General features: G+C 38.5%; 1 protein-coding gene across 1 annotated transcript in view; it reads left to right on the plus strand.

Moving 5' to 3' along the window:
• LOC124595233 (transmembrane protein KIAA1109) overlaps window positions 1-27,642 on the plus strand; it is a 509,204-nt gene that overhangs the window by 118,672 nt on the left and 362,890 nt on the right. The window contains exons 22-24 of the mRNA XM_047133891.1: window positions 7,373-7,545; window positions 7,802-7,933; window positions 21,915-22,106. Coding sequence (XP_046989847.1) covers window positions 7,373-7,545; window positions 7,802-7,933; window positions 21,915-22,106 — 497 coding nt within the window. The remainder of the gene's footprint in view (window positions 1-7,372; window positions 7,546-7,801; window positions 7,934-21,914; window positions 22,107-27,642) is intronic.

Below are 27,642 nucleotides of genomic sequence, written 5' to 3' on the forward strand. Positions count from 1 at the left end.
TGTGTCAAAGGCTTTAGGGCGAAGACTATGCAGTACTTCATAACAACAAACTGCTTCCAATGAACATGACATCACAATGATTTTCATTAGGTACTTTGAGCAGTTGCCACTGGGCTTATATGCATGTTCAGTTGAGTTGTACATGAGCAGTACCTTCTCCCTCTTCTGGCTGCTTTAATTGCGGCTGTTAGCTGTATCAGCAGTAGTAACAAGCAGCCAGATGCTGCCAGGAAAAATTTTTCTGACTTGCCCAAGCTGCCAGATTCGTGCATGCGCAGAGCAGTCTGAGTTATAGTGGGGAGGGGTGTAGTCACCACGTGACCCATGTTTACCTTTTGTGTTTTTGCTTTTTTCCCTTCATTTACAGCTCTCACATCAAATGAAAACAAAATGGATTTCTGTGGCTGAGAGCTGTCAAGTGATTAAAATACATTCACATAATTATGGAAGGCTAAAATATATTATTAGTTTCAGTTTTAGGATTTTATTTTATTTCCGGGTTTTCAGCAGTCAGGCATTGCAGAACAATGAAGTTCTTTTTGTCTATTTGTTAAAGAAATTTGGCTTTTATTAATCTTTTCCACAGATCAGTCAATTTATTTGAAACACTGGTGGCTATTGTCTACTGTTTGCTGAATTTTAAGTGCTCATTTCTATCTTCTGGCTGTTATGCCACAATAAAGAACCAAACATGAGAAAATACAGTACTGATATCCCAAGAAAATTTGCATCCCAAGAACCACACTGAAAAGCTTAATATCAATTTGGGCCCTACTTCTTTGTGAATCTGGACATAAGAATGTGCACTTCAAGCTGGATTATGAATTTTAGTATGATTTATGAAATTCTGATGCTCTTGGAGTATCCTCTGTTTCATTTATGACTTAATGAAAGATCTCTTAATGTTATATACATACAAAAATATGGGCTTCCTACGTCAATAAGGCAGGTAGGTTAGAAAATTTAAGAAGGGAAATGGATAGGTTCAAGTTAGATATAGTGGGAATTAGTGAAGTTCGGTGGCAGGATGAACAAGACTTCTGGTCAGGTGAATACAGGGTTATAAATACAAAATCAAATAGGGGTAATGCAGGAGTAGGTTTAACAATGAATAAAAAAATAGGTGTACGGGTAAGCTACTACAAACAGCATAGTGAACGCATTATTGTGGCCAAGATAGACACGAAGCCCACGCCTACTACAGTAGTACAAGGTTATATGCCAACTAGCTCTGCAGATGACGAAGAAATTGATGAAATGTATGATGAGGTAAAAGAAATTATTCAGGTAGTGAAGGGAGACGAAAATTTAATAGTCATGGGTGACTGGAATTCGTCAGTAGGAAAAGGAAGAGAAGGAAACATAGTAGGTGAATATGGATTGGGGCTAAAAAATGAAAGAGGAAGCTGCCTGGTAGAATTTTGCGCAGAGCATAACTTAATCATAGCTAATACTTGGTTTAAGAATCATGAAAGAAGGTTGTAAACATGGAAGAACCCTGGAGATACTAAAAGGTATCAAATAGATTATATAATGGTAAGACAGAGATTTAGGAATCAGGTTTTAAATGGTAAGACATTTCCAGGGGCAGATGTGGACTCTGACCACAATCTATTAGCTATGAACTGTAGATTAAAACTGGAGAGACTGCAAAAAGGTGGGAATTTAAGGAGATGGGACCTGGATAAACTGAAAGAACCAGAGACTGTACAGAGTTTCAGGGAGAGCATAAGGGAACAATTGACAGGAATGGGGGAAAGAAATACAGTAGAAGAAGAGTGGGTAGCTTTGAGGGATGAAATAGTGAAGGCAACAGAGGATCAAATAGGTAAAAAGACGAGGGCTAGTAGAAACCCTTGGGTAACAGAAGAAATATTGAATTTAATTGATGAAAGGAGAAAATATAAAAATGCAGTAAATGAAGCAGGCAAAAAGGAATACAAACGTCTCAAAAATGAGATCGACAGGAAGTACAAAATGGCTAAACAGGGATGGATAGAGGACAAATGTAAGGATGTGGAGGCTTATTTCACTAGGGGTAAGATAGATACTGCCTACAGGAAAATTAAAGAGACCTTTGGAGAAAGGAGAACCACTTGCATAAATTTCAAGAGCTCAGATGGAAACCCAGTTCTAAGCAAAGAAGGGAAAGCAGAAAGGTGGAAGGAGTATATAGAGGGCCTATACAAGGGCGATGTACTTTGAGGAAAATATTATGGAAATGGAAGAGGATGTAGATGAAGATGAAATGGGAGATATGATATTGCGTGAAGAGTTTGACAGAGCACTGAAAGACCTGAGTCGAAACAAGGCCCACCGAGTAGACAACATTCCGTTAGAACTACTGACAACCTAGGGAGAGCCAGTCCTGACAAAAGTCTACCATCTGGTGAGCAAGATGTATGAGACAGCCGAAATACCCTCAGACTTCAAGAATAATATAATAATCCCAATCCCAAAGAAAGCAGGTGCTGACAGATGTGAAAATTAGCAAACTATCACTTTAATAAGTCACAGCTGCAAAATACTAACACGAATTCTTTACAGACAAATGGAAAAACTGATAGAAGCCGACCTCGGGGAAGATCAGTTTGGATTCCGTAGAAATGTTGGAACACGTGAGGCAATACTGACCCTACGACTTATCTTAGAAGAAAGATTAAGGAAAGGCAAACCTACTTTTCTAGCATTTTTAGACTTAGAGAAAGCTTTTGATAATGTTGATTGGAATACTCTCTTTCAAATTCTGAAGGTGGCAGGGGTAAAATACAGAGATCGAAAGGCTATTTACAATTTGTACAGAAACCAGATGGCAGTTATAAGAGGCGAGGGGCACGAAAGGGAAGCAGTGGTTGGGAAGGGAGTGAGACAGGGTTGTAGTCTATCCCCGATGTTATTCACTGTATATTGAGCAAGCAATAAAGGAAAAAAAGAAAAGTTCGGAGTAGGTATTAAAATCCATGGAGAAGAAATAAAAACCATGAGGTTCGCCGATGACATTTTAATTCTGTCAGAGACAGCAAAGGACTTGGAAGAGCAGTTGAATGGAATGGACAGTGTCTTGAAAGGAGGGTATAAGATGAACATCAACAAAAGCAAAACGAGGATAATGGAATCTAGTCGAATTAAGTCGGGTGATGCTGAGGGAATTGGATTAGGAAATGAGACACTTAAAGTAGTAAAGGAGTTTTGCTATTTGGGGAGCAAAATAACTGATGATGGTCGAAGTAGAGAGGATATAAAATGTAGACTGGCAATTGCAAGGAAAGCATTTCTTAAGAAGAGAAAATTGTTAACATCGAGTATTGATTTAAGTGTCAGGAAGTCGTTTCTCAAAGTATTTGTATGGAGTGTAGCCACGTATGGAAGTGAAACGTGGACGATAAATAGCTTAGACAAGAAGAGAATAGAAGCTTTCGAAATGTGGTGCTACAGAAGAATGCTGAAGATTAGATGGGTTAATCACATAACTAATGAGGAGGTATTGAATAGAATTGGGAAGAAGAGGAGCTTGTGGCACAACTTGACTAGAAGAAGGGATCGGTTGGTAGGACATGTTCTGAGACATCGAGGGATCACCAATTTGGAGGGCAGCGTGGAGGGTAAAAACCGTAGAGGGAGACCAAGAGATGAATACACTAAGCAGATTCAGAAGGATGTAGGTTGCAGTAGGTACTGGGAGATGAAGAAGCTTGCACAGGATAGAGTAGCATGGAGAGCTGCATCAAACCAGTCTCAGGACTGAAGACCACAACAACAACATCGTCAATGTAGCTGCGCACACACAATAAGGCCTGTTTTCTGGAACCCTCTGACATCTGCTGAAATTAATTCCAACATTTTGCAGAGATATACTGCAAACGGTGGTTTGAAAGGTGTTACTTTCAAAATAAATCTCATTTTACGCAAGATGAGATATGTTATGTGTGCGAACGTCTTTGAATTTCTTAAATCACAGAGCATTTGATTCTCTGTTACAGCTTAACACTTTGAGGGCCAGCCACATAGAAGAATTTTACTTTACTTGTAGCTACACTGCGTATATTAATTTAAACCATTAATTTTTCCTGTTTGTATGTTCATGCTACTGAACAGTGATGTTGCTATTGGCTGACTGAATCACGTGTTCTATGCTCTGAATCTATGCTCTCAGTGGCTGGTGGAATATGTGACATGAGCTACGATTGGCTTACAAAAGTGCATCATGATCTTGCTTTCAGTGCTTCGGAAACTGACGTGTTGTGTTTGGTTGAATTCGAATATATACATTTGTAATATGAAAGTATGCAACATATCATAATACTAAAATATGCATATTTTTCTGGGGTTCATTTTCTAAAAGTCCCGGCAAGTTCTACGCTGATGTATAAAACCTTGACCATTCAAAGGGTTGATAAGTTTTACAGTTCCGAGGGAAAATGTAGTGTTGCTTGACATGGAAAAGGTGTATTTTGGCCCGGGAAAAAGGGTATTTTTAACCAGGAAGTCTGGGAATTTTTTTCCCTGTTCATATATACAACCTGAAGATGACCCTGAATATAAGACATACTGCCTTTTTATTTACTTAGCCTGTAATATGTGGTATCACTATTTTTAATCATCATCATTGTGATCCTAACAGGACAGCTGTGACACTTATATCTTCATTGTCATAAATATTTGCTTATTTCTTCTGAATAGGTTTTGATTTCTGAGGCTATGATTATTGTTGGACCCAAGAACAAAGCTTTTTTTTCTGAACACATAGCGGATTTCAATTCTATACTGACGTGAGAATGTTACACTCTTTCTTGCCTTCAAACGTATCTTCTGCCTGCTGCTCTCTCATTGGCTTGGAGAACAGCAGCTGAAACACCCCCCAAATAATTCCCATATATGTTAAGTGAGCATCGACAAGATAGCTGTATGAAATAGGTAAGTAAGTCACACGCTCCAGTCTAGACTTCTGGCATGTCCTGCAGAAATGGATGCTATTGCTGAGTATTTGGCCAATTGTAAAGTCAGTACAATTCCAGATATAAATAGATTCACGCAAACTGCAGTTTAAACATAATAGATGTTCATAAAAAGCCAAAGTATGCAGTATAGATTCCCATGGTTAGCAGCACAATGAAATTTGCTGCCTGCTCACGACTCTCCACTGCACAGTCGTAGTTCACTGCCAAAGTTGTCACTGTTCCCCCTCCAACTCTTCAGTAATGCTGTGCTGTGGACGGCAGTATCTTTTAGGGTGCAGCTCATACGTAGTTTTGCCTAGCAGCAACTAATACATAACTAAAAGATTGCAATCACAATTCAGTGCAATTCTTGAACTTTTGCTCATCCTGTGATCTAGTACCATTTGTTGGTGCTGTCTGCACGGTAGGCCTTATCTCTGTAATTTCTTCATGTGATAACAATTGCTATCAGTTTAATGTGATTTATTTTGTTTGTTAGGCACTAACTTCTAGAATAATTTTCGTTCTCATTTCATCTTAATGTTACCGTCTTGTTCTAAAGCTAATTAAAAGCTGGTGGAGTTTTCCCCAGTATTCTAATACGGGAGCAGTGACCTAATTTCTCATTTGCAACCCACTCAGTAAATCATTAGAGTTTCTCATACCCAGGTAGAAGATTGACTTTGGTTCAGGATCAAGTAATGTTTTCTGAAGTACAAGATTTTTCACCTCTGAATGTAACCTTTTCTTAAAAAGCAGCATAAATGTGTGGTACGCTGTATCCATACATGTATGAGAACTTTTACTGCAAACCTGTTCAAATACAACAAAATGGTGTAATTTTATAGAATTTAAAGCTATTTCCTGCTGAATTTTGCATAATTGTTAACTTCTAAGCAGAGTATTAGATTTGTTGTAGTGGCTAGTTCCTAGTTTATCGTGTATTCCTTGCACATTGCACTAGCGCTGCAAGTCACATGTCATGTGATTGTTCGAGCAAGGCTGATACTGTATCGTGTGCTTCGGCATATCGGAAATCTCGAGCTTATTCAAATGAAAATTCTGCTAAGCCCTACCTTTTGGAATTATTTAAAATAAATTTGTAAGAAATCTCAATGGCCAAAGCCTCATCTGTAAATGGAAGATGACCCCTATTTTAATCTACTACACAGCGTAAAGATGTTGACCTAAGCAGCAATAGTTTAAGCTGTGAGTATAGGCTGACCCCATATTTTTCAAATGATTAATTTGGAAAAAAACCTTGTCTTATAATTGGGTAAAAACTGTATATTGTATATTGGAGTACTTACGTATAGAAACTATGTATCCATCATATCATTATTTGCACCATTGTGCCTTACACGAATGTCTATGCACCTCCTTGTCCTCTTTTGCACCTGGCAGAACATTTCATGAGCTATGCTTGAAAAGGCTTCCTAAACAGTTTTGTGGAATTCTAAATTAATATTGTGCCGGTGTTGAGGCTTATTGGACTTGATTATTTCCTGTAGTAAGTTGACTGGTGTGGTAACATCTGGACTTTGTGGTTGCTATTTCAATGAGTCTGAAGATGTTGCTGAACCATGCCCAATTTAGCAGCCTCGAAATAACTTAACCAGGATCGTTCTCACCTAAAAAGCAAAGTGTACTGGAGCTCTGACTTGTTGTAACTAAATATCTTGTCGTCAAGCTAAAGTATAGCCATGTTTGGACTACGTCCAAGTAAGTATTGCCATTTATGTACCCTTAAAAAAATGTTAGGTCAAGAAGGGTACGGGACTTCTTGTACACCCAGTAGCTATATGTTCACAAAAAATTATTCTATCAGTAAATCCGTTGACATGTTTTATGTCGTGATGAAATGGTGCCACCATGTGAACCGTGGAACATGTAAATAATCAGTTAACGAATGCCTAACACAAATGTATCATAGAAATCAAGACTATTTGAGGTAAGGCTTCCTTGAAGCTCAAAGGTTAGTTAGGTGTTGAGTGTTTATTGTTTGAAGAAATACAGGTGTACTTTCTCTTGTAATAAAGTTCAGAGTGATTTGGTCTGGATGTCTAATTCTTTGCAGAGTACTCATCAGTGATGTGTTCAAAATTAGTCTATTTGTGTCCTGCCAAGTCTGTTCTTTTATTTCATGCTCTCTTGGTAATAATTTCACCTAAATGCAAATGTGCTCTCTAAAGTTCAGAATGTTACAGCATCAGGTGTATTGTCTTAATCTTTTTAAGTTTATTGCTGCTTATTTCAGAATAATGTTGGTGTAACCCATTCTTAAACATTTCAGCTAACCCTCATAGGTCCTGTACTGTAATGGGTGTTGATATTATTTGAAGCACTTTAGTTTATAAACCAGTTTTTAATGTTTCGTGTAAACCTGTTGCATGGAACTGTAGAGATTTCTGCAGCAGTTTGCTTTATGTTTTCAGGCTTCTCCATTGCGCTTAGCTACATGCAATCTCCACGGCAGTCAGGTGAAGTCTGGTGTAACAGCTGTTCTACCTGCTGTACAAATTAAGCAGTATGTATCGACAGGAGGTGGTTTCAGTCACAGCAACACCAACACTGCTGGCAGTGGCCGATCACAGCATAATGGTTCTAAGTAAGTAGTATCAGTCTTATCTGATGATTCAGAACTGTGTGCTAGCCTGAGTGCTTCATATCTGAATATTAGAACATAATTGCTGCTTGTCGCAACTGATCAGTACAGTTTACAATCCCTTTAAGGGGTAAAATGATCCCCCCCTCCCAAATTCAGTTTCTAGTTTACAAAACCCATATAAAAACATGAGTTATTTATGTATACACATTGAAAATTATTTGTCTTGTCATTATACCATATGCAACTGTTTTTGTAGATTTCCGTCAGTTGACAGCACGTCAATGGAACTGTGGCTAGAAGTTGGTTCTGTTACATTGGGCCCTCTTATTATTGAAGCTGCAATGTCTCTACCGACACCAGATCACAATCTGCACCTTATTCAACACAAGTAAGATAACAATCTTAGAATGGTCTTATTCTTCAACAGGAAGAGTAATTATGTGTTCCTTCTTAATAAACGAGCACATAATATTTTTGTAAAATGACAAAATAATACAACTTCTCAACAAGTTTTCTGAGATTTTTTTTTTTTTTTAATAAATGCGGTACACCTCTAGATAAATTTATTCCTACTACAGTACATTGCAGCATTAAAGGCTCAATATATTTGTTAAAAAGGAACATGTAATAATTACTGTAGTTCTTTGCTTCTTAATCATTGCTTAATTGAATAAAAATTTCATATTAAGAAACTAACTTCATTGCTCCTAGGTCCTAGGCTGATATAATTTTTTAAGAGGCCATTATTCCACAATGTATTTCCTAAAAACATTTAATTTATTTAATTATCTATTATGAACTGCAACTGATAGTTTTAGTATTTGCATCATTTTCAAACACTTGGAGTGCATACCAAGGTTCAAGAACAAATTAGATGTGTGTCTCTTTTATTTTTTGAAGAAAGGAAAAAAACAATGACTTTTTTAGAATAGAGCTTTCAAGAAAAATACTGGATGTACCTTTTGTAAGGTCTGATCTTCATATTGTGTTGAATGTCTTATCATTTTTGATGATGTAATCACACAACATCCCAAAGGATTGTTCATGCATGTTACTTTTTTCCCACTTTGTTTTTCATTGTGTAGTGTACCAATTTTTACAGTGTTTAGTGACTTTTGTTTATGGTTTTCATTCAACAAGAGGATATTGGAAACTAAAAATAAATAAATAACTACTTTGTTGGCGCATCTAGTGTGATCCAATTTGATCCTTTCTGACAGATACTAGACTCTGACGAACAGTGCAGTACATAGTCTCTTTAGAGTCCAGAGTTAGCAGCTACGTACAGTGATGTGGCTCCCATGGTCCAAGGAGATACTTGAATAAATAAATAAGTACAATGAAATGAAATTTGGTGACTTGGGAATTCTTAGAAGTAATTCAGCCTCTCTAATGGGAAAGGTTTTGTGGATTGTAGATGATTATAATATGTGTTTTCAGTGAGTAGTGGAATGCTTTTATTGCTCATGGGAGGAGGGAGACAAGGAAGGCAAGGAAAACATGATACTGGCACATAACATATTCATTTGAAAAGTACTAAATTACTGTCAGTTGCAACAATCCCATACGAATTATCTCTGACAGTGTTTAATTCCTGTATTGAAGGATACACTGGATGAACTTAATATTTATTGACATATTTGCACATAATCTCATGACCAACATTGTCTAAAAACCTTCTTGCTAAGAGTATGTATGCATCGTATCCATGTTTGGTTGCCGAAATTTGTACAAACAGGTAGATCAGGGAGTTAATAGTGTTTGCTATGCTCCAGAGAAGACTTAAACATCAGAGATAAAATGTGGTTGTCCATTGTGTTTTTTAATTCATTTATTCACACATCATGTCTTCATCTACATACACTCCAAGACAAAAAAAAGACACACCAAGAAGAAATTATCTGAATGAGACAGAAATCAATATTTGTGATGTACAGACAAACAAATTATTACAATTTCAGAAAAAAGTGAATAATTTATTCAAGAGAGAGAGCTTCAGAAACTGAGCAAGTCAGTAATGTGTTGATCCACCTCTGGCTCTTATGCAAGTAGTTGTTTGGCTTCACATTGACTGATTTCATGCCAAATTCTGTCTGAATGGCACATTAGATCATCAAAATCGTGAGCTGGTTGGAGGGCCCTGCCCATAATGCTCTAGACATTCTCAATTGGGGAGAGACTGGCGACCTTGGTGGCCAAGGTAGGGTTTGGCAAGCTGAAGACAAGCAGTAAAAACTCTTGCCATGTAAGGGCGGATGTTAACTGGCTGAAATGTGAGCCCAGGATGTCTTGCCAAAAATGACAACAAAATGGGGTGTAGAATATCATTGATGTACTGCTGTGCAGTAAGGGCTCTCTCGATGACAACCAAAGGGGTCCTGTTGTGAAAAGAAATGGCACTCCTGGTTGTCAGGTCGCACGGCAGGTGACACTCAGGTTGGTATCTCACCACTGCCTGGGGCATGTCCAGACATGTCTTCACTTCTCATCAGGACTCAGTTCAAAGTAGGATTCATCACTGAAGACAATTCTACTCCAGTCAATAAGATTCCAGCCCAAAGAGCTGTCTGAAGGTGCCCCAGGCAGTGATGGGATACGAACCTGACTGTCACCCTCCCTATGGCTCGGCAGTGGCCTGGGATGCCATTTTGTTTTATAGCAAGACTCCTTCAGTTATCATGCATGGCCCTCTTACAGCATAGGGGTACATCAACAATATTCCGCACCCATTTCATTGCCCTTCCCAGCAAAGTTTAATCGTATGTTGTATGTGTACTTCACATCCACCAATTTCCATCCCATTTGTGTAATTCTTTCATGATGCATCTCCCTTCTCCTTAGTGTGTATGTAATCCACGAATCACAATATGGTGCATGGTGGAGGTTATGCTGTACCACTGCGAAGCATTCCCTTTCCTGTTCCACTTGCAAATGCAGCGAGAGAACAGCAACACTGTCTGTGTGTTTCTGTAAGAGTCTACTTTTCTCATCTTGTCGTTGCAGTCCTTACGCAATATATTGTTGGTGGCTGTAGGATCATCCTACAGTCTGTTGAAAATGCTGGTCCTCTGAACTTTCTGTAAAGTGTTTGGTGAGAAGAATGTGTCCTTCCCTCCAGGGATTTCCATTTGAATTTGTGGAACATTTTTGCAATACTTGCATGTTGGTTGAATCTGTCTGTAACAACAAATCTAGCAGCACATCTCAGAATTGCTTCAGTGTCTTCCTTTAGTCTGACCTGGTGGGAATCCAAACTCTCCAGAAGTAGTCAAGAATGGGTCGAACCAGTGTTCTGTACATGGTCTCCTTTACAGATGAACTACACTTTTCTAGAGTTATACCATTAAAATGAAGTCGACCTTTTGGCATACAGATGAACCACACTTTCCTAGCACTCTCCCAATAAAATGAAGTCGACCTTTTGCCATACAGATGAACCACACTTTCCTAGCACTTTCCCAATAAAATGAAGTCGACCTTTCACCTTACAGATGAACTACACTTTTCTAGAATTCTCCCAATAAAATGAAGTCGATCTTTTGACTTTTGTAGATCCCGTCTTGAAGGAAGGTGCTCACGGATGTGGAACGAGTGAGTTATACTAAAAATAAATTATGACTAGTGCTAATCAGTTCATACTGATAATTATGGGAATTATTTAGAATGTACTTAAGTGTGTGTGGTGAGAGAGAGAGAGAGAGAGAGAGAGAGAGAATATCAGCTTCTGCTTCTCATCTATTACTCAGTTGCTGTTTAATGCAAACATAAAAGGTTTGATTATGCTGCTCACTAGCATAGCCTGGTTGTGATGAAACAAGCCCTCTGAGTCTTACTGGTCCATTTAACCTCCGCCATTGGTGCTTGTTACAATCCGTGCCAGGTGGTGATATCAAACTGCTTTGTGTTTCGCACCATGACCATCGTAACATACCCGTAACATGAGCTGTGAATGGCTGCTTCAAGGTCTTTACAGCAGTGCTATATTCGACTCTGCTAGCACTCTGCTAACTATGTGGAGATGCAGGGCAATAACTTCTGGGGCAAGCAGTGAGGCGCAGCTTAAATGTAACGAGGTATGATATGCCAGCAACTAGGTTCCAGCAGCGAGGCTGCAGCATAAACGTACCCTAAGATTAAATGGAGTAAAATTCCATTATGGACCTTAAATAGGGATGCATAGCCTTTATGGAAATAATTTTTATTTCTAGTAGTGTGGTTGTGAATTGCACAGTTCATCGTAATTTCATTCTTGTTATTAACCTCAAATACCATAAGGGAATATTTGTTTTGGCTTGTAAATGTAAGAATCCCTGAAGAGATTTTTGCAAGATTTTTGATTAACTGCTTTACATAATAATTTTACTGCGCATATCTGTGGAGTACATGATGATTTTTTTCTGTCATGTACAAACTCTAGGGATTGATTGGTGAGAGGATATGGAACAAAAAAAGTCTAATGAACTTGTGTCTGGAAATGCATGGTTTCCATGCTAGAGACCATTTATTCAATCATACATTGTTACAGACACTGCAATCTAATATGCACTGTTCCATCCAACCACAATTACAGTACATGGTGAAAATGGTTTCCATGTGCCTCAGCACCTGCGTGTATGCACCGTAGCATGTTCTGTCTCACGCATTCGCATTGGGCAGGCTGCATCCGAACTGTGTCAAAGGCTGTGTGAATATGCTGCTCCGGTGTCTCCACATTTGGAATGGGCTCTGCATACATGATACTTTTGAGATGGCCCCATAAACAGAAATCACACAGGTTGAGATCTGGTGAGCGAACAGGCCATGCAACTGAACCCCCTTGTCTGATCAATTGACCAGGGAAAACATAATTGAGATGCGTCCAGATGTTAATGGCTAAGTGGGCTGGAGCACCATCATGTAGCAGCCACACAATCCTTTGAATCATCAGTGGCACTCCTTCCAGCAGGGGAGTCAAATTCATCTACAATAAACACAGATAGTTCTGACCTGTTAAGTGACATGGAAGGAAGACTGATCCCAAGATATGGTCGCCAGTTATCCTGGCCAACACATTCTGGCTGCACTGATGCTGATGATTTGTTGTCACCATACCATGGGGGCTCTGCTACTATCCGGCAGATGACTTATAAAACTTGAAGATACCACTCTGCATAAAGGTGGCCTCATCTGTGAATAGAATGGATGAAACAAATCCCAGAATTGTGGTTGCTTGGTAAAGAAACCAGTGACAGGACTGCTCCTGACATGGAAAGTCTGTCGCTAGTACGCTCTGCAAATTCTGTAAGTGATAAGGGTAGTAAAAATTATCATGGAGAATGTTCCACATTGTTGTCTGGCTTACTCTGTACTGATGGGCGAGCTGCTTGCTACTGACACGGCGATTGCCTTCCACAGTTTTAATCAAATTTCCGTGCAAGTCTGGTGTCTGAACATTTTGGTTACATTCTTCCTACTTCGTGAAACAACCCTATATCAGACAAATGGTGAAACACTGTTGCAAACATTGAATGCTGTGGTTGTTGTCAGTGGGATAGGTCCCCTGATACAACCTTGCTGCCTACCGCCTGTTGTCATTTGCCTCTCCGTAAGTAAACACTATGTTGGCAAGCTCTTGATTCAAATATGGAAGCATTGCTTACAACACAGTATCACATCTACTACAAGGTGAGTCAGCAAGAGAAGTGAATCAGACACAACATTACCAATTACTATGGCAGGAGAGGGCACTAGGGATGACATTTGAGGAAGAGTACCATCCTCTAGGAGGAAACCATGCATACTTTAATTGTGATTGCGTGGTACGGTGCATATTAGCCCATAGTCTCTGTAATGAAGTATGACTGAAGAAATGGTCTCTGGCATGGAAACCATGCATTTCATTGGATCTTTTTTGTTCCAATCCTCTCATTGATCACTCCCTGGAGTTTGTACACGGTGGAAAAAAAGTCACCCTGTATGTTAACTACATTGCCCCAAAAGATTACACCATAGGAGACTATTGAATGAAAGTATGTTAGCAATACCAGCTGCCAAGTCAACACAGAGAGATTTCTAAGTGCAAAGCAGACTGAGCTGGGTTTTGCTTAATGTTATCTATGTGTTGGTGCCTTATGAGTTTATTATCCATCTGGATGCCTAGAAATGTCATGCATTTGGTGTTATGTCTATTTCTGGTACCTCTAAGTTATTTTTATTTCTTTGCAATTGTATAACATGAGTTTTTGTAAAATTAAGGGTTAAGCTGTTTGCTGTGAACCCTGTTTCATTCTCTGGGTGTTGGGTATGGGTGTGTTCAAGCATTCTGTCAGCTATTTTGTTTCATCAGCTAACGTCACAAGTTTGGAAGAATTCTCCAGTGTCCCAGATAAATTTATTTATGTAGGTCAAAATCAGGAATGGTTGAGGCACCAAACTGTGTCATACATCATATTTGCGATACATCATATTTCATGTCTCCCCATTCTTAATATAGACTTATTCCTGCTATATCATTTGTTAATGTGACATTTGTTTATCTGTTAAAATATGGCTATTATCATTGCAAGTAAAAAGCCTATAGTGCCCTACCAATGCAATTTCTGTAATAGAATTTAAGATCTACATAATGTAAGGGCTTGACAGTTATCACAGAAAATGCGAGCTGAATAATTTTTCTTGTTTATGTGAACTGAGTTTGCAAGGTCATATATTACTTTTTCTGTAGAGAAGTTTGTGGAAGTCAAAATGAACTGCTGTTAAAAGGTTTTTCAGAAAGAGGATAATAGACCGCATACTCAAAACTTGGGAAGGAGGTAGATACGATGGGCATTCAATAAGTAATGCAACACTTTATTTTCTGAATGCAGGTTGATTTTATTCAGGAATCCAGTACACCATATTATTCCCCACTCTTTTAACTGCAAAACCCTATTTTTCAATGTTATCTCCAATCAATGCGACGTCTGTATGTACCTTACTTGAAGGCCTGTATGCCCACATTGGTCAAATTGGAGCCAACATCTTGTTGTGTCAATAACCTCCCCCTAATCTCTGTACTGCTTCCCACAGAGAGCGCCTTCATTGGGCCAAACAGATGTAAGTTGGAAGGTGTGAGATTGGGACTTTACTGTGGGTGAGGACAAATAGTCCAATGAAATTTTGTGAATTCCTCTCGGTGTGCAGACTTGTGCAACGCTTTGCATTCTCATGGAGAAAGAGTAGTTCATTTTCAGTTTTTTGGTCAGTTCTTCAATTTCCTGAGGGTAGCACAGTACACTTCAGAGTTGAGCAGTGCACACTGAGGGAAAACATCAAACAAAATAATCTGTTCAGAGTCCCAGAAGACTATTACATGACTTTGCCGGCTGAGGGTGTGGCCATGCTGTAATACCCACCCACCTCCCCAGGAGTCGGAACTCCTGCACCCTTTAGAAGATATAGATGCTTCAGTAGCTGATATTTTTTTTTTTTATAAGGATATTTACTAAGCATGGTAATATACAATAACATCTCCTTGTACATCAATTATTCCTTCCAATGTACCACTCAACTTAGTCCAAACATTTAATCTCTCATTTGCATTGATCTTCCTCCTGTTCCTAGTATATAAAGAGAATGGCTTATCAGTTGTTACAACACAAGTACCATAACTCTTGTTAGGAAGTACACCAATAGTAAATGTACGGAAAGCTATAATATCTCTCTCAAGTCCTCCTAAAGGTGTCTCACCTTTAGGGTTGTAGTGGGGATATTCCACAGTGTCCCACAACAGATTCTGCATTTGTGCTACCAAAATTGACCGAAAAAAAGTGTTGCATTGCTTATTGAATGCTCCTTGTAAGTCGATAATTAGACGTCTCTTACCTGTCTTCATTTTTATAAACAGGTTTTACAACCATATACTTCAGTCTTCCAGGAAATACACATTGACTCAGCAAAATTGATTACAAATGTTACTCTGGGGCGGTGCTACCAGATCAACACAAGATTTTAGTACTTTGGTTGAATTTCATCATAGCCAAGAGAACTACTACTTTTCACCGTCTTTTTATGATCTCTTTTACAGTTGAGTGGTAGAACTGGTGTGTCCGTGTGAGGTATGCAATACCTTTCAGTCTAAATCTAATTGATCCATTAGCTATAGACAGTTTTTCTCCCTGTGTTTTCTATTACAGTTAAGAAGGATCCATTTAATTTTGTGGCCTATGATTGGAATTAATATGTTTTTTTCTCACTGCTTTTGTCATCATGGAGTTCAATATTTTCCTTACATAACTTATTCATTGAATGCATAATAGTGATGCAAATTAATTTTTATTTTTCCTGCAATTTTTTTGTGTGCAAAGTATTTGATTTATGCTTTTTTATGATATGGTGAAGAATTTTGCAACATCAGTTGTAGTGCATCTGTCAGCCTGGTTTGGACCTGTGATACATAAAGCTCTCTCTTCTGGTTACAAGACAATTGGATCATTGTTGTTAGCCAGTCTTTCTCTAGGCTTTCACCGTCATTGATCCTAACCTGTAGTGAAGGACAACAGGATTCATTTTTTAGAACAAAAAATTAAATTGCTCTTCTACTGTTTATCCTTGGTAAACTTCTTACCATTGTTCAACACTTAAATTGTCTGTGAACATTGTAATTGTGCCAGCTAAACCTGATTGATGGGGATGCTTTAAAACTGCCATTTGACACCTAGTTTCTTTCTGTTTAAGTCTTATTGGTAACCTCTATAATTACGTTATGAACTTCGGAATGTTTGATGTTTGTGGAGCATATACACTCTCAGAAATGCTAACCCTGTATGTTTCCAACTACTGAAGACAGCATTCAAAAGGCTATTCAGTACACTACTTATTTATGTCTCTGACCTTGGACTTTACTGCACTTTTTGTGTCTGTAGTCATTCCCCTTTCCATGCAATGCACATACAGTAATGTGATACTGACTTATATCCATTTAAGTAAATTGTTCATTATTTGTGATTTCTGAATGATGTCTGTTATGCATAATGTATATGCAGAAATACTTCAGAGTTTTCAATTTTTGCTAGTGATAATAGGAACTTATCTTAGTTTTGATGGAAAAGTTTTAATGTATTATGATTATTGCCCTCTGCACTGTCTAAGCTGCCACTTTTTGTTTCTACACTGACTTACCACTGTGTCAGTACTTATTTGGCAGTCTGCCCATTGAAAACACGCCCACACGTAAAGTACTGGCATGGTAGCTTGACTAGGATATGGGTTTGTGTTGTTTGGAGTCCTGTCCTAATCTGATGGGACTGGTTGCCTCACTGTTTGGTTACCTCCCCCAAACCTATCAAACAACTGTGTTGAAACAATATAAGGGCTATTGAATTTTGTTTAGTAGCCCTTTCCATGACCATATTTACTTGATGACCAAAGTAACAGAAGCAGCCTGCATTATGGTGCTTTTGTCTCACTTTAGCTTGTACTTGAATTGAATTGAATTGAATTTTATTTGATCCTGTAAGATTACATTGTGTACAGTAAATGTATGTGCAATACAGGACATGTCAAAGTATTAACATTCATTATCACTTATTTTTCTACACCTTTAGCTTACATTTTTACATCATTGATAATGAATAACAATATATACAAATTTAATGGCATAAGTATTCTGCAACACTGTGAAACTATTTTTCAATGAGATAGTCATTAAGTTTCTTTGGAAAGACATTGTCAAGTACACTATCTTGCAGGTTTTTAGGCAGACTTCCTAGTAGTCTGATACCAGAGTACTGGGGTCCTTTTTCTAGCATTGCCAGTCGGTGGGGTATGCTCCGTACTTCATTCTTCCTTCTTGTATTGTGGGTGTGTGCACTAGCATTTGTAATTCAGTCCTCACTACCTTTTGTGATGTACATTATTGTTTTGTTTATAAACAATGATGAAAAAGTTAAGATACCTAACTCCTTTAAACAGTTTCTACACGTTTCAGAGGTCTTTCTTCTTAAAATGGTCCTAATTTTTTTTTGTTTTTGTTGTGTGTGCGTGTGTGTGTGTGTGTGTAATGTGAACACTTGTTTTGTCTCTTGTTTGTTTGAGTTTCCCCACACACTCACTCCGTACTGTAAGTATGGTTCAAAAAGTCCATGATACACTGTACACAGAAGGTTCTTGTCTGAATACAGTGATAGCTGCATCATTAAGAATGTGACAGAGCTCAGTTTCTTACAGACATTATTAATATGTTTTTTTTCCATTTCAGTTCATTATCCACTAGAATACCTAAGAATCTAGCAGATTCTACTTCTTCCAGCCTTGTTCCATCAATCTCTAAATCCTTGTCTACAGCCTTCTCCTTGTTTTTAAACACTGCATACATAGTCTTTTTTAGATTTATAACCAGTTCATTTTCAAACAACCATTGAGCTGTGACATTTGCTGATATGTATTCTCTTCTCTCAAGTTGTTCCATATTTTTGTCACTATTTAGTATTGTCATGTCATCAGCATACAATATTTTCTTTTCTTCCTCCTCAACACCTATATCATTAACAAACACATTAAATAACAATGGCCCCATTACCGAACCGTGCGGCACTTCATATTTGATGTGTTTGGTTTCTGATTGGTATGAGTCTCATAATGATACACACTGCTTGTGGTTGCACAAGTATGATTTTATCCTTCACCTGGTTGCCCTCGAATGCCATAGTTGCCTAATTTTTGTATCAGCATTCCATGGTCATTGGCGTCAAATGCTTTTGAAAGATCCAGAAATATTGCAGAGACAACCTTTTTCACATCTAAGGACTGTAAAATGTATTCTGTTAGACTGGCAATTGATGATTCTGTAGATTTACCCTTTCTGAAACCATGTTGTGAGGGTATGAGAATGTTATGTTTGTCCAAATAATTAACTAATCTGGTATATATAAGCATTTCTATGATTTTCGAGAAACCTGATATCAGTGAAACTGGTCTGTAGTTGTTGGGGTCATCCTTATACCCTTTCTTTTACACTGGCACCACCTTCATTATCTTCAGTTTTTCTGGAAAAATTGCATCTCTGACAGAACAGTTTGCTATCTTCAGCAGTGGTGTTATTATCTGCTCACTTACCAGCTTTATTACATGATTTTATATTTCATCATCACCAGCTGATTTCTTGGACTTCAGTTTCTGTATAGTTTTCCGCAATTCATCTTCCGCGACTGGTCTTAAGAACATAATACTGCATGATCTTTTTGGTACCTTAATACCCTTCTGTTTTTTACTATTTCTTTCCAATTTTAAGTTTTTTACTACACTGATACAGTTATTATTCAGTCTGTTAGCTATTTCCATACCACCTGTGACCACTGTGTTGTCTACTTTAATTGACCTAATAACTCTCAGACGAAATTAATGCAAGAAAATGACTTTGTCGTCTGTATAATGGGTTCAAAAGATGTGGCAAAAAATGAAGCAGAGGTTTGCGTTAAAATGCTACAGAATTTTTTACAAGCTAATAAATGCAGAAACACAGTAGTTGCCACACTTCCTCATAGGCATGATCTGATTTATAGTTCGTGTGTAAACAAAGAAATTCGGAAAACAAACATTAAAATAAGGAAACTGTGTTCTCAATACACTAAGTGTGATGTACTGGATATAAGCAAGCTGTATGGAAATCTGCACACGAAGCATGGAATGCATTTGAACTATGAAGGGAAAAGATTTGTTTGTGATCGTGTTAGTGAAATAATCAAAGAAAGACTTGTAAGGGATAGAACAATTTATCAGCTTCCTGAACATCCTTCCAACAGCGAGGAAAACAAAATAAACAAGAAAGAAGAACATAAATACAACACTGCTGACGTTCCTAATTTAAACTAGAGGTATGTGATGCTGTAAATATGATTCCCAATTACCAAATCGTGAATACGCCCGAGCTAAAAATTTATCACCAATTAGAGAAAGTTGCTGGAAGACGTCCCGCTCGCTACAAGACAACACATGTAGTTCCAACATGATGGGGTGCTGGCATGATTCAGTCATCGTGTGCGTCGATTCCTGGACCAACGGTTCCCAGAAAGGTGGATTGGCAGAGGTGGTCCTGTATCATGGCCTACTCGATCCCCAGATATGTCCCCTCTGGACTTTTCTGTGTGGGGAGGGATGCGCAACCTTGTTTAGGCAACTCCTGCTGCATCAGAAGAGGATCTGGTTGCCCGCATAGTAGCAGCAGCAGCAGGAACAATTCAGGATACTCCTGGGGTTTTTGCCCGTGTCAGACAGAACATGATCCGACAGTTTAACCTTTGTTTACGTGTCAATAGAGGCATTTCTGAAAATCTACTGTAATTGAAATTGGGTTGTGTTAATGTGTTGTCTCTTGGTCATAAAAAAATGGAAAAGTGTTTGTTGGTTTAATTAACTTGCTGGCAGATAAATCTTCCTCTACCGGTTTAAATACTCCTCATAGGGAAAAAATGACATTTGGGAAAAATATTTGTTTTGATGTCCCCTACAACCTCCCTGAGTTTGTTGGTTTAAATACTGTTCACCCTGTATATGTTTATAATCGATAGGTGGATTTTCGTTCAGCAAAACAACTCTGCCTTTGGGGACAGCCTAACACCGCCACCATATGGTGTCTTGCAGAGTACATATGTAGATGTAGATTTAGATGTAAGTTGCCCCTGACTGCCCACCCCCAATCACCACCACCACCATCACCATCACTCCATCCCCTCATCCAAAGCAAATAGGCGTGCTGATGCTTCATAAGGGTGATGATGATCTTTTTGTTGAGCATCCCACATGTATCCATCATCATCATCAGACATGCAAACAAAACTGATGAAGTTGCTAGCATTTGGATGAATCCCTCTCCAGAGCTAATTGAATACACATACATCTGCACAGCTACAATGACCTGACTGACTACATTGTGCTGGTGCTGCAGCTTTATTGGGATTTGGGGTTGTGTAAGGGGAAGGGAAAGGGGAAGTGGAAGTAGGGAATGGGAGTGTGCATGAGCCATGGTTGATGCAGAGAATCCTGTGTCTAGCATGCTGATGGTCCTATTAAAGCTTTCACAGATGTGCATTAACCTCCGAACCCCAAACTTAGTCTGTGAGTGGATTTCTTGTGCCACATCCACGCATTCCCACAATCCTACCATTTTGCAAAGCTTTGGATGTAGTCCATCCTTGCACCACTCACACTCTCAATCCCTTGCCACATAGGTTATTCCCTTGCGGAAGACCCATATGCAAGACCTGACCTGTGCACTCACCCAGTAAATACTGTTATACTCCCATCATCCTGCACTCACACCCTACTCTCCATGTTTCCCCACTTCTTGTGTTGGATGTCCCCTTCCAATCCACGTCATTGGGTGCTGCACATAACCCCCCCCCCCCCCCCCCCCCACCTACAGCCAGAAGGAGCTCACCATTGTCACATTCCTATCTCATGCACCTACTGCCATTTCTTCCCAACTGTCAGCCATCCTTCATCAACCCTTACTTCTCTCCACAGCCACTCCACCTGACACAACACCTCATTGCAGTCGAACTTTAGTGCCACTATGGAATAGTCAACTGGATCAATGTAGCCATACAGTGGTTTTGTGTGTGTGGTGAGGGGGTGCTGCAGTTCTGAAGAAGCATTCTGCCAGAAACTAGCAACCCAGATTGTTCCAGATTTGGAACACTTGCGTTTATCATGTTGTGTTACATCAGATCAATTCCTTTTCCCGTGATAATCAGAACTAATGCAAGAGTTTCTCTCAAGTGAATGTTCTCTGTAAAGGTGAAACAAAATAAATAAGACCAAACATAGGTACGGAACAATGGAGGAATGGTCACTATTAAGTGTCCTTGGATGAACTTGCATGTGACATTCTGGACCTTATATGTGATATTATTTGAAACCTTTTAAAAGTTGTCTCATATTTTTTCCTAACACTGAAAATTTAAAACAAAACATGAGGATAGCATCCTGTATGTCTCTAGCAGAAGAGATTTAGCCATCAACAGTGATATGTTATTTGGAGGCATGGAGGCAAGGAGAACATTTCTCAGCCTGATACACAGATAGATTGAAATCAATGAAATATTGATTTAATAGAGTTACTACACATTGTACATTAACATAAGTCCAGTGTAGTGAAAGAAGTGTGTTAACCTTACAGTATTCGACTTAAAAATCTTCACCATTCACTGTCAGTCTAGTGTTTTTATCTTTTGCATTGCTGCTATACGTTCTCATATATTGACCAATTTACACTGTAATACTCTTCATTAGGTTTTGCTGTTGTGGCATTAGCATTGACCGGTTTGCAGATATCCAGTAATTTTTAACTTGTAATTTGGAGATTTTTTAATATTATTCAAATCCACAGGTTGTATTATGGCCACTTTTTTCAGGTATTTGAGAGTCCATGATGAATCTACCAAGAGATTGTGGTTCTTGTGGTCTGGTGATACATCAACAAGATCCATGGGAAAGTGTGGATGCATTGGTGGTTGTGCATTCTTTGGCAGCAATCGCAATGGACCAAGGTTCTTCAAACCAAGCAAACAAGATTTCCAGGATGGGATTAATGTAGCTTCTTTCAGGTCAGTAAAAGTCACTCAAACACAAGGAACTTAGTTTAATATGCAAGTAAAATGGTTGAATGAAGTGAAATAAACTTTTTAAAATTTAAAAATATTACGCATTAGTACTTTCATTTTCTACATGACAGGAAGTTAAATGTTGACCCTACACTACAAAACTCAGTTAAGTTACAATTAACGCTAGAACTGCTGTTATTTGGTCATACCTAGAACTGTGGCTGCATCACTTATGACCAAGGTACCTTTTCATTTTATTATCCTGTGTCAGTGACCACTAACAAATCTATTCTTTGAGATGCTGGATATTTTGTTATATTATCAACAAAATTAAAGTATCTTTTCTCAGATTATCAATAATCATTAAGAAAACTTAGATACATTTGCTGTGTGCCTTTACTGGCTAGCATCACATAGTGAGCGCAAATAATAGTCTATAGAGGTGCATTTATTGCAGTATGAAGTCCCTGCATTTCAACTTTTGCTTGTTTAATAGCATTGTACGATACCCAGGCATTTATCCGAGCCAAATCCAGCATGTTGTAAACTGTGTGAACAACCCAGTGTCTGCATGGTGCTTTGACTGCGTATTTGCAAGCCATTTGGTCAAGCATGTCCACTCCATATTTAGAGCAGTTATAAAATGTATCTGTGTCTGGCTTCTTTTTCAAACCATCCTCAGTTTTCACATAAGGATGCATAGAGCTGAAAATCAGGACATTCTTGCTTCTCTTTCCCTGTAATAAGTCTCTGTCATACCATTCTTCTTCAGCGACCCTGTGTTATTTAACTCATCTCTTGCCTTCTTTACTTAGACTGGTATTTTCCTGTCAGATCAATTTATGGTGCTCACATTACCTGTAGAACTTGCTTTCGAGGTTTCACAGACAGCCAAGGAGCCAAAAAAATAATCACATGTGACATTTCTTCCCTTGTTCACGTAAGGTTGCACCAACATACAGACGTAATTGTTACAGTTGAAAAGTGTGTCCATGTAACACATAGATGAACAATCATAAAATAAACATATGAATGTACATTACTTCCTCATCAGTATCAGTAAATCATCATGTAGTGTAACATGAACTTCTGATGAAGAATCTGAAGCTAAAGGGTGTGGCAATTCTTCCTGAGACGAAAACTCCACTGGCTAACCCTCAGGTTCATGAGCCAAAATCTCATTTTGGAATTTACAATGTGGCCATAATAAATGTGTATGATGCAAGCACTATTTATACATTTAGAATCCATTACTAACACCATATTTCATGGAACTAATCACTAGCCGGCCGTGGTGGCCAAGCGGTTAAAGGCGCTACAGTCTGGAACCGCGCGGCCGCTACGGTCGCAGGTTCGAATCCTGCCTAGGGCATGGATGTGTGTGATGTCCTTAGGTTAGTTAGGTTTAAGTAGTTCTACGTTCTAGGGGACTGATGACCTTAGAAGTTAAGTCCCATAGTGCTCAGAACCATTTGAACCATTTGAACTAATCACTGACTGGGCAATACTTATGCACACATTCAGACATGTAGCAATCTGATCTCTCTCCACTCTAGTGCTGGAGAACTGCAACACCATCAGGTAGTGACATGTAAGTGAATTTTGAGAGCATTGAGCAAACACAATCTAAAAATAGAAATGAAGTGATACAAGATATGATGTGGGATGATACCACAATCCAAGCAGTTACAAGAAAAAATGGAGCATGGAGAAAATGGTGGAGAACTAAAAATGATGAAGACCATAAAAGATATATAGAGGAAAAGAAGAAGTGCAAAGAAATAGTGGAAACAGCAAAGAAAAAGGCATGGGAAGAGTTTACAAAAAAACTTGAAGAAGATGTGAAGAGCAATAAGAAAATGTTCTATAAAATGATGATAAATAAAAGGAAGGCTTCTGAAGTACCAGTAAAGATGGAAACAGAGGACGGTACCATTATTGAAGATCCAGGGAATATAAAAGATCTCTGGAAAGAACATTTTAAGAAGCTGTTAAATGCTGAGGAGCAGATACATGAGGAAACACCAAATAATGAAGAAATTGAGAGAAGTTGGGAAGCAGAATTAGGACAAATTACACGGGAAGAAATGGAAAAAGCTGTGAAGAAGATGAATGGGGAGAAAGCCCCAGGACCTGATGAAGTATCAGTGGACATGATAAGAGCAGCAGGTCCAGTGGGAATGCGGTGGCTGTATAGAGTACTATCAAGCGTGTGGAGAAATAGTAAAATACCTGATGACTGGAGAACAGGAGACATTGTTCCTATCTTCAAGAAAGGCAATAAAAGACTTTGTAAAAACTACAGAGGAATAACCCTCATGAGTCATACAGTCAAGATTTGTGAAAGAATTTTACTAAATCGAATAAGTGAAAAGATAGAAAAGGAGCTGAGTGAAGAACAGCATGGGTTTAGGAAAGGAAGGAGCACGATCGACCTGATATTTTCTATCCGTCAACTGAGGGAAAAAAGTTGGGAGTATAACAAAAGGGTGATAATGGTTTTTATAGACATAGAAAAGGCATATGACTCAGTTGACAGGGAAAGACTCTGGGAAGAACTGAAGAAGATAGATATAGAAGATGGATACATTAATGTTATAAAGACAATGTACAGAGGCCACAATCGTAGAATCAGAACACCATTGGGGAACTCTGAATACTTCAACATAAGACAAGGAGTTAAGCAAGAAAGTATTCTATCTCCTGCGCTTTTTATTGTTGTGATGGAGGGAATGAATAGGGCAGTTAAAGATATAGTAAAAGAAAAAGACAAAAAGATGATTTTTGCAGATGATATGGTAATATGGGGTGCAAAGAGGTATATGTACAGTTACAGCTTGATGCGTGGAAGGAAATAATGAAAAGGTATGGATTAAAAATAAATAAAGATACGAGTGAAGTAATGGTATTTGGAAGGGAGAAAGGAATCAACGGAAATATTACCTTGAATGGAGAACCCCTCAAAGTGGTAGAAAGTTTCACTTATTTAGGGAGTGAAATATCTAGGGATGGAAGAATAACGAACGAAATTAATAGGAGGTTACAGAAGGGAGGCAATTTCTACCAAACAATAAAACATCTGATTTGGAATAATGAAGTTTCAGAAAGAGCAAAACTCCTTATGTATAAGAATTATTACATCCCTATTGTCACCTATGGTGGAGAAACATGGACAATGACAGAAAGGGACTGGAGCAGACTGCAAGCAGGGGAAATGAAATTTCTCAGAGCAGTTAAGGGAAAAACAAGAATGGACAGAGTAAGGAATGTAGAGATTAGAAAGGACCTCAAACAAAAAAGTATGAGAGAAGAAATTGAAAGAAAGAGATTAAGATGGTATGGGCATGTTAAGAGGATGCATGGGCAGAGACTCCCCAAAATTATGGAAGAACTAAAGATGGATGGGAAAAGACCTAGAGGGCGCCCAAGAACACGGTGGAAAATGGGAGTGAGAATATCTGTTGATAGGAGAGGTGTGACCTGGCAGCAAGTGGAGGAAGAAAAGTGGTGGGAGAACTGAGCCAAAGGGAGAGGACTTGTCAGCACCCAGACCCGGCAGTAGCTGGAGCGGGATTCGGATATAGACAAGATATGAGATCATCGTAACGGCAGCAAAGTGAAAGTAAAAGACTGTGAAACGCAACTGGGCATCTGTCGGCTACATCATTTACAGTAGACAGAAGTTGTACTTCCACAACCCATTTTTCAGCCAGTTTAGCAGCCAGTATGTTGACACTGAGGACTACAAATGAAGAAATAAAGCAAGCGAACCATTACATATTGTGGATGAATTCTCTTCTGCCCCATGTGTTATGTAATGAATGTGATTCATTCAGTGTCGCCACATGTGGAAATCTCTTTTTGTATGAGAAAATGTTCTTGAAGAGACTTTTGCTGTTTCTTCTTTCATGCAGACAGCAGATTGTGAATCTCTGCAGCATTGGTACTTGAAATTCTTCTTGGAAAGTTTATTTTCAACAAAACCCACAATGTAAGATGCTTCTTGCCCTGAAGCTTTTTAGCATTCTTTTTCATGACAAAGGCAGTCTTTCGCAAATGGCTGTAACCCTTCAAAAACAGTTACTCCTTGAAGTGTGCATTGGTAATATAATAATGTTCTGTTGCTTGGCTTGTCTCATAGCCATAGGGCTTAGTGGTCATAACTCATGCATTTTTAATAATGAAAAATTTAAATGAATTCCTGATCCACAAAATCCGAATGTAAAATGTTTGTCAAGTTGGATTCTAGGTGCTGCATGTAAATAATGTACCCCAACAACAAATTAGAAGTTAAAAACCATTCACAGTTCATTCAATTCTTGCACAACTTAAAGAGCAGAGTGGTGAAAACCTACTTGCTGTAGCTATTCAGATCTAAAATGACTGAAGTTCCCTAATAGTTAAAAAAACTCACAATAAATTTTAAATAAACCTACTTACACTCAAAAGTGCAAGTGCAAGTGCTCATAGTCCAATAAAGTGCTGTGTTCAGAACAGCACTATTCATGAGAAACACAAGTCTATCTGACACTCAGTGAATATAAAAAATAGTTAGAAAATGTAATGTTATTGGACAGATAAGAAAGCTAATCACCAAGTGGCATCAGGAGAAAACACACATGAAGGTATTGAAATTTGCAAGCTTTCAGAGCCAGGGGCTCCTCCTGGCAGAAGGGTTGAAGGGTCTTCACCCATCTTCCTTCTCCTTCAGTCTTTCTGCCAGAAGAAGGAGCCTGTGGCTCCAAAAGCATACAGACATTAATACTGTATGTGTTTTCTCCTGCCACTCTCTGGTGAGTAGATTTTTTTCTGTCCAATTACACAACACTCAAGTGAAATAATTCTAAGTCTCAGCACCTGTGAAAATATGCAGAGCCCACAGTGAATAGTCTTCAAGACCAAAATTAGCACTACTTGTGAAAATGACAAGTTCAACTGTATGATCTACAGCGTTATTCTTAGTGTCAACTGCTGCAAAATATTCAGAGATCACACTGAACCACCGCAAAATTTACTGTAAATTCTTGTGGCTGCTGTTGCAAAATCTTTTAAGTCCATAAAATCGTACAGTCAAAACTGCTTGACAGAGAGGCACAGATCCTGCCTCTACTGTGTGCTGGTCTGACTTCCCAAAACAAAAATGGTGGCCCTCTTTTATAAGTGTGGTCTCCCTGATTTCAGACCTACTGTGAATTTTTACCTCCATAAATTTTGACAGCATAGTAGATGGAGAGTAGTGACCGGATGCTTTATTTATGTTAAAATGAACAGTCGACGAGCTGTCAGCATCAGCCATAGGGGGCCAAAAATTCTGAAGATGGCTTGTACATAAGCTGAAACCAGTTAATAAACAAATATTATTGTGATTGTGACTGTTCATTTTAACTTAAATTTTTATGTCATTCAGCAGTAAATAATTTCACCAGTCTAAACTACAACGTTTGATACATGCATGCTACGTTAAAACTAGAGATGTCAGTAGAAGTGTTCTGAAGTGCTGATTACAGTGATATACAACTATAAATTTTCGGTTAAGTTG

This window comes from Schistocerca americana, chromosome 2 (assembly GCF_021461395.2).
Source record: "Schistocerca americana isolate TAMUIC-IGC-003095 chromosome 2, iqSchAmer2.1, whole genome shotgun sequence".
In the NCBI taxonomy this organism is placed as follows: domain Eukaryota; kingdom Metazoa; phylum Arthropoda; class Insecta; order Orthoptera; family Acrididae; genus Schistocerca; species Schistocerca americana.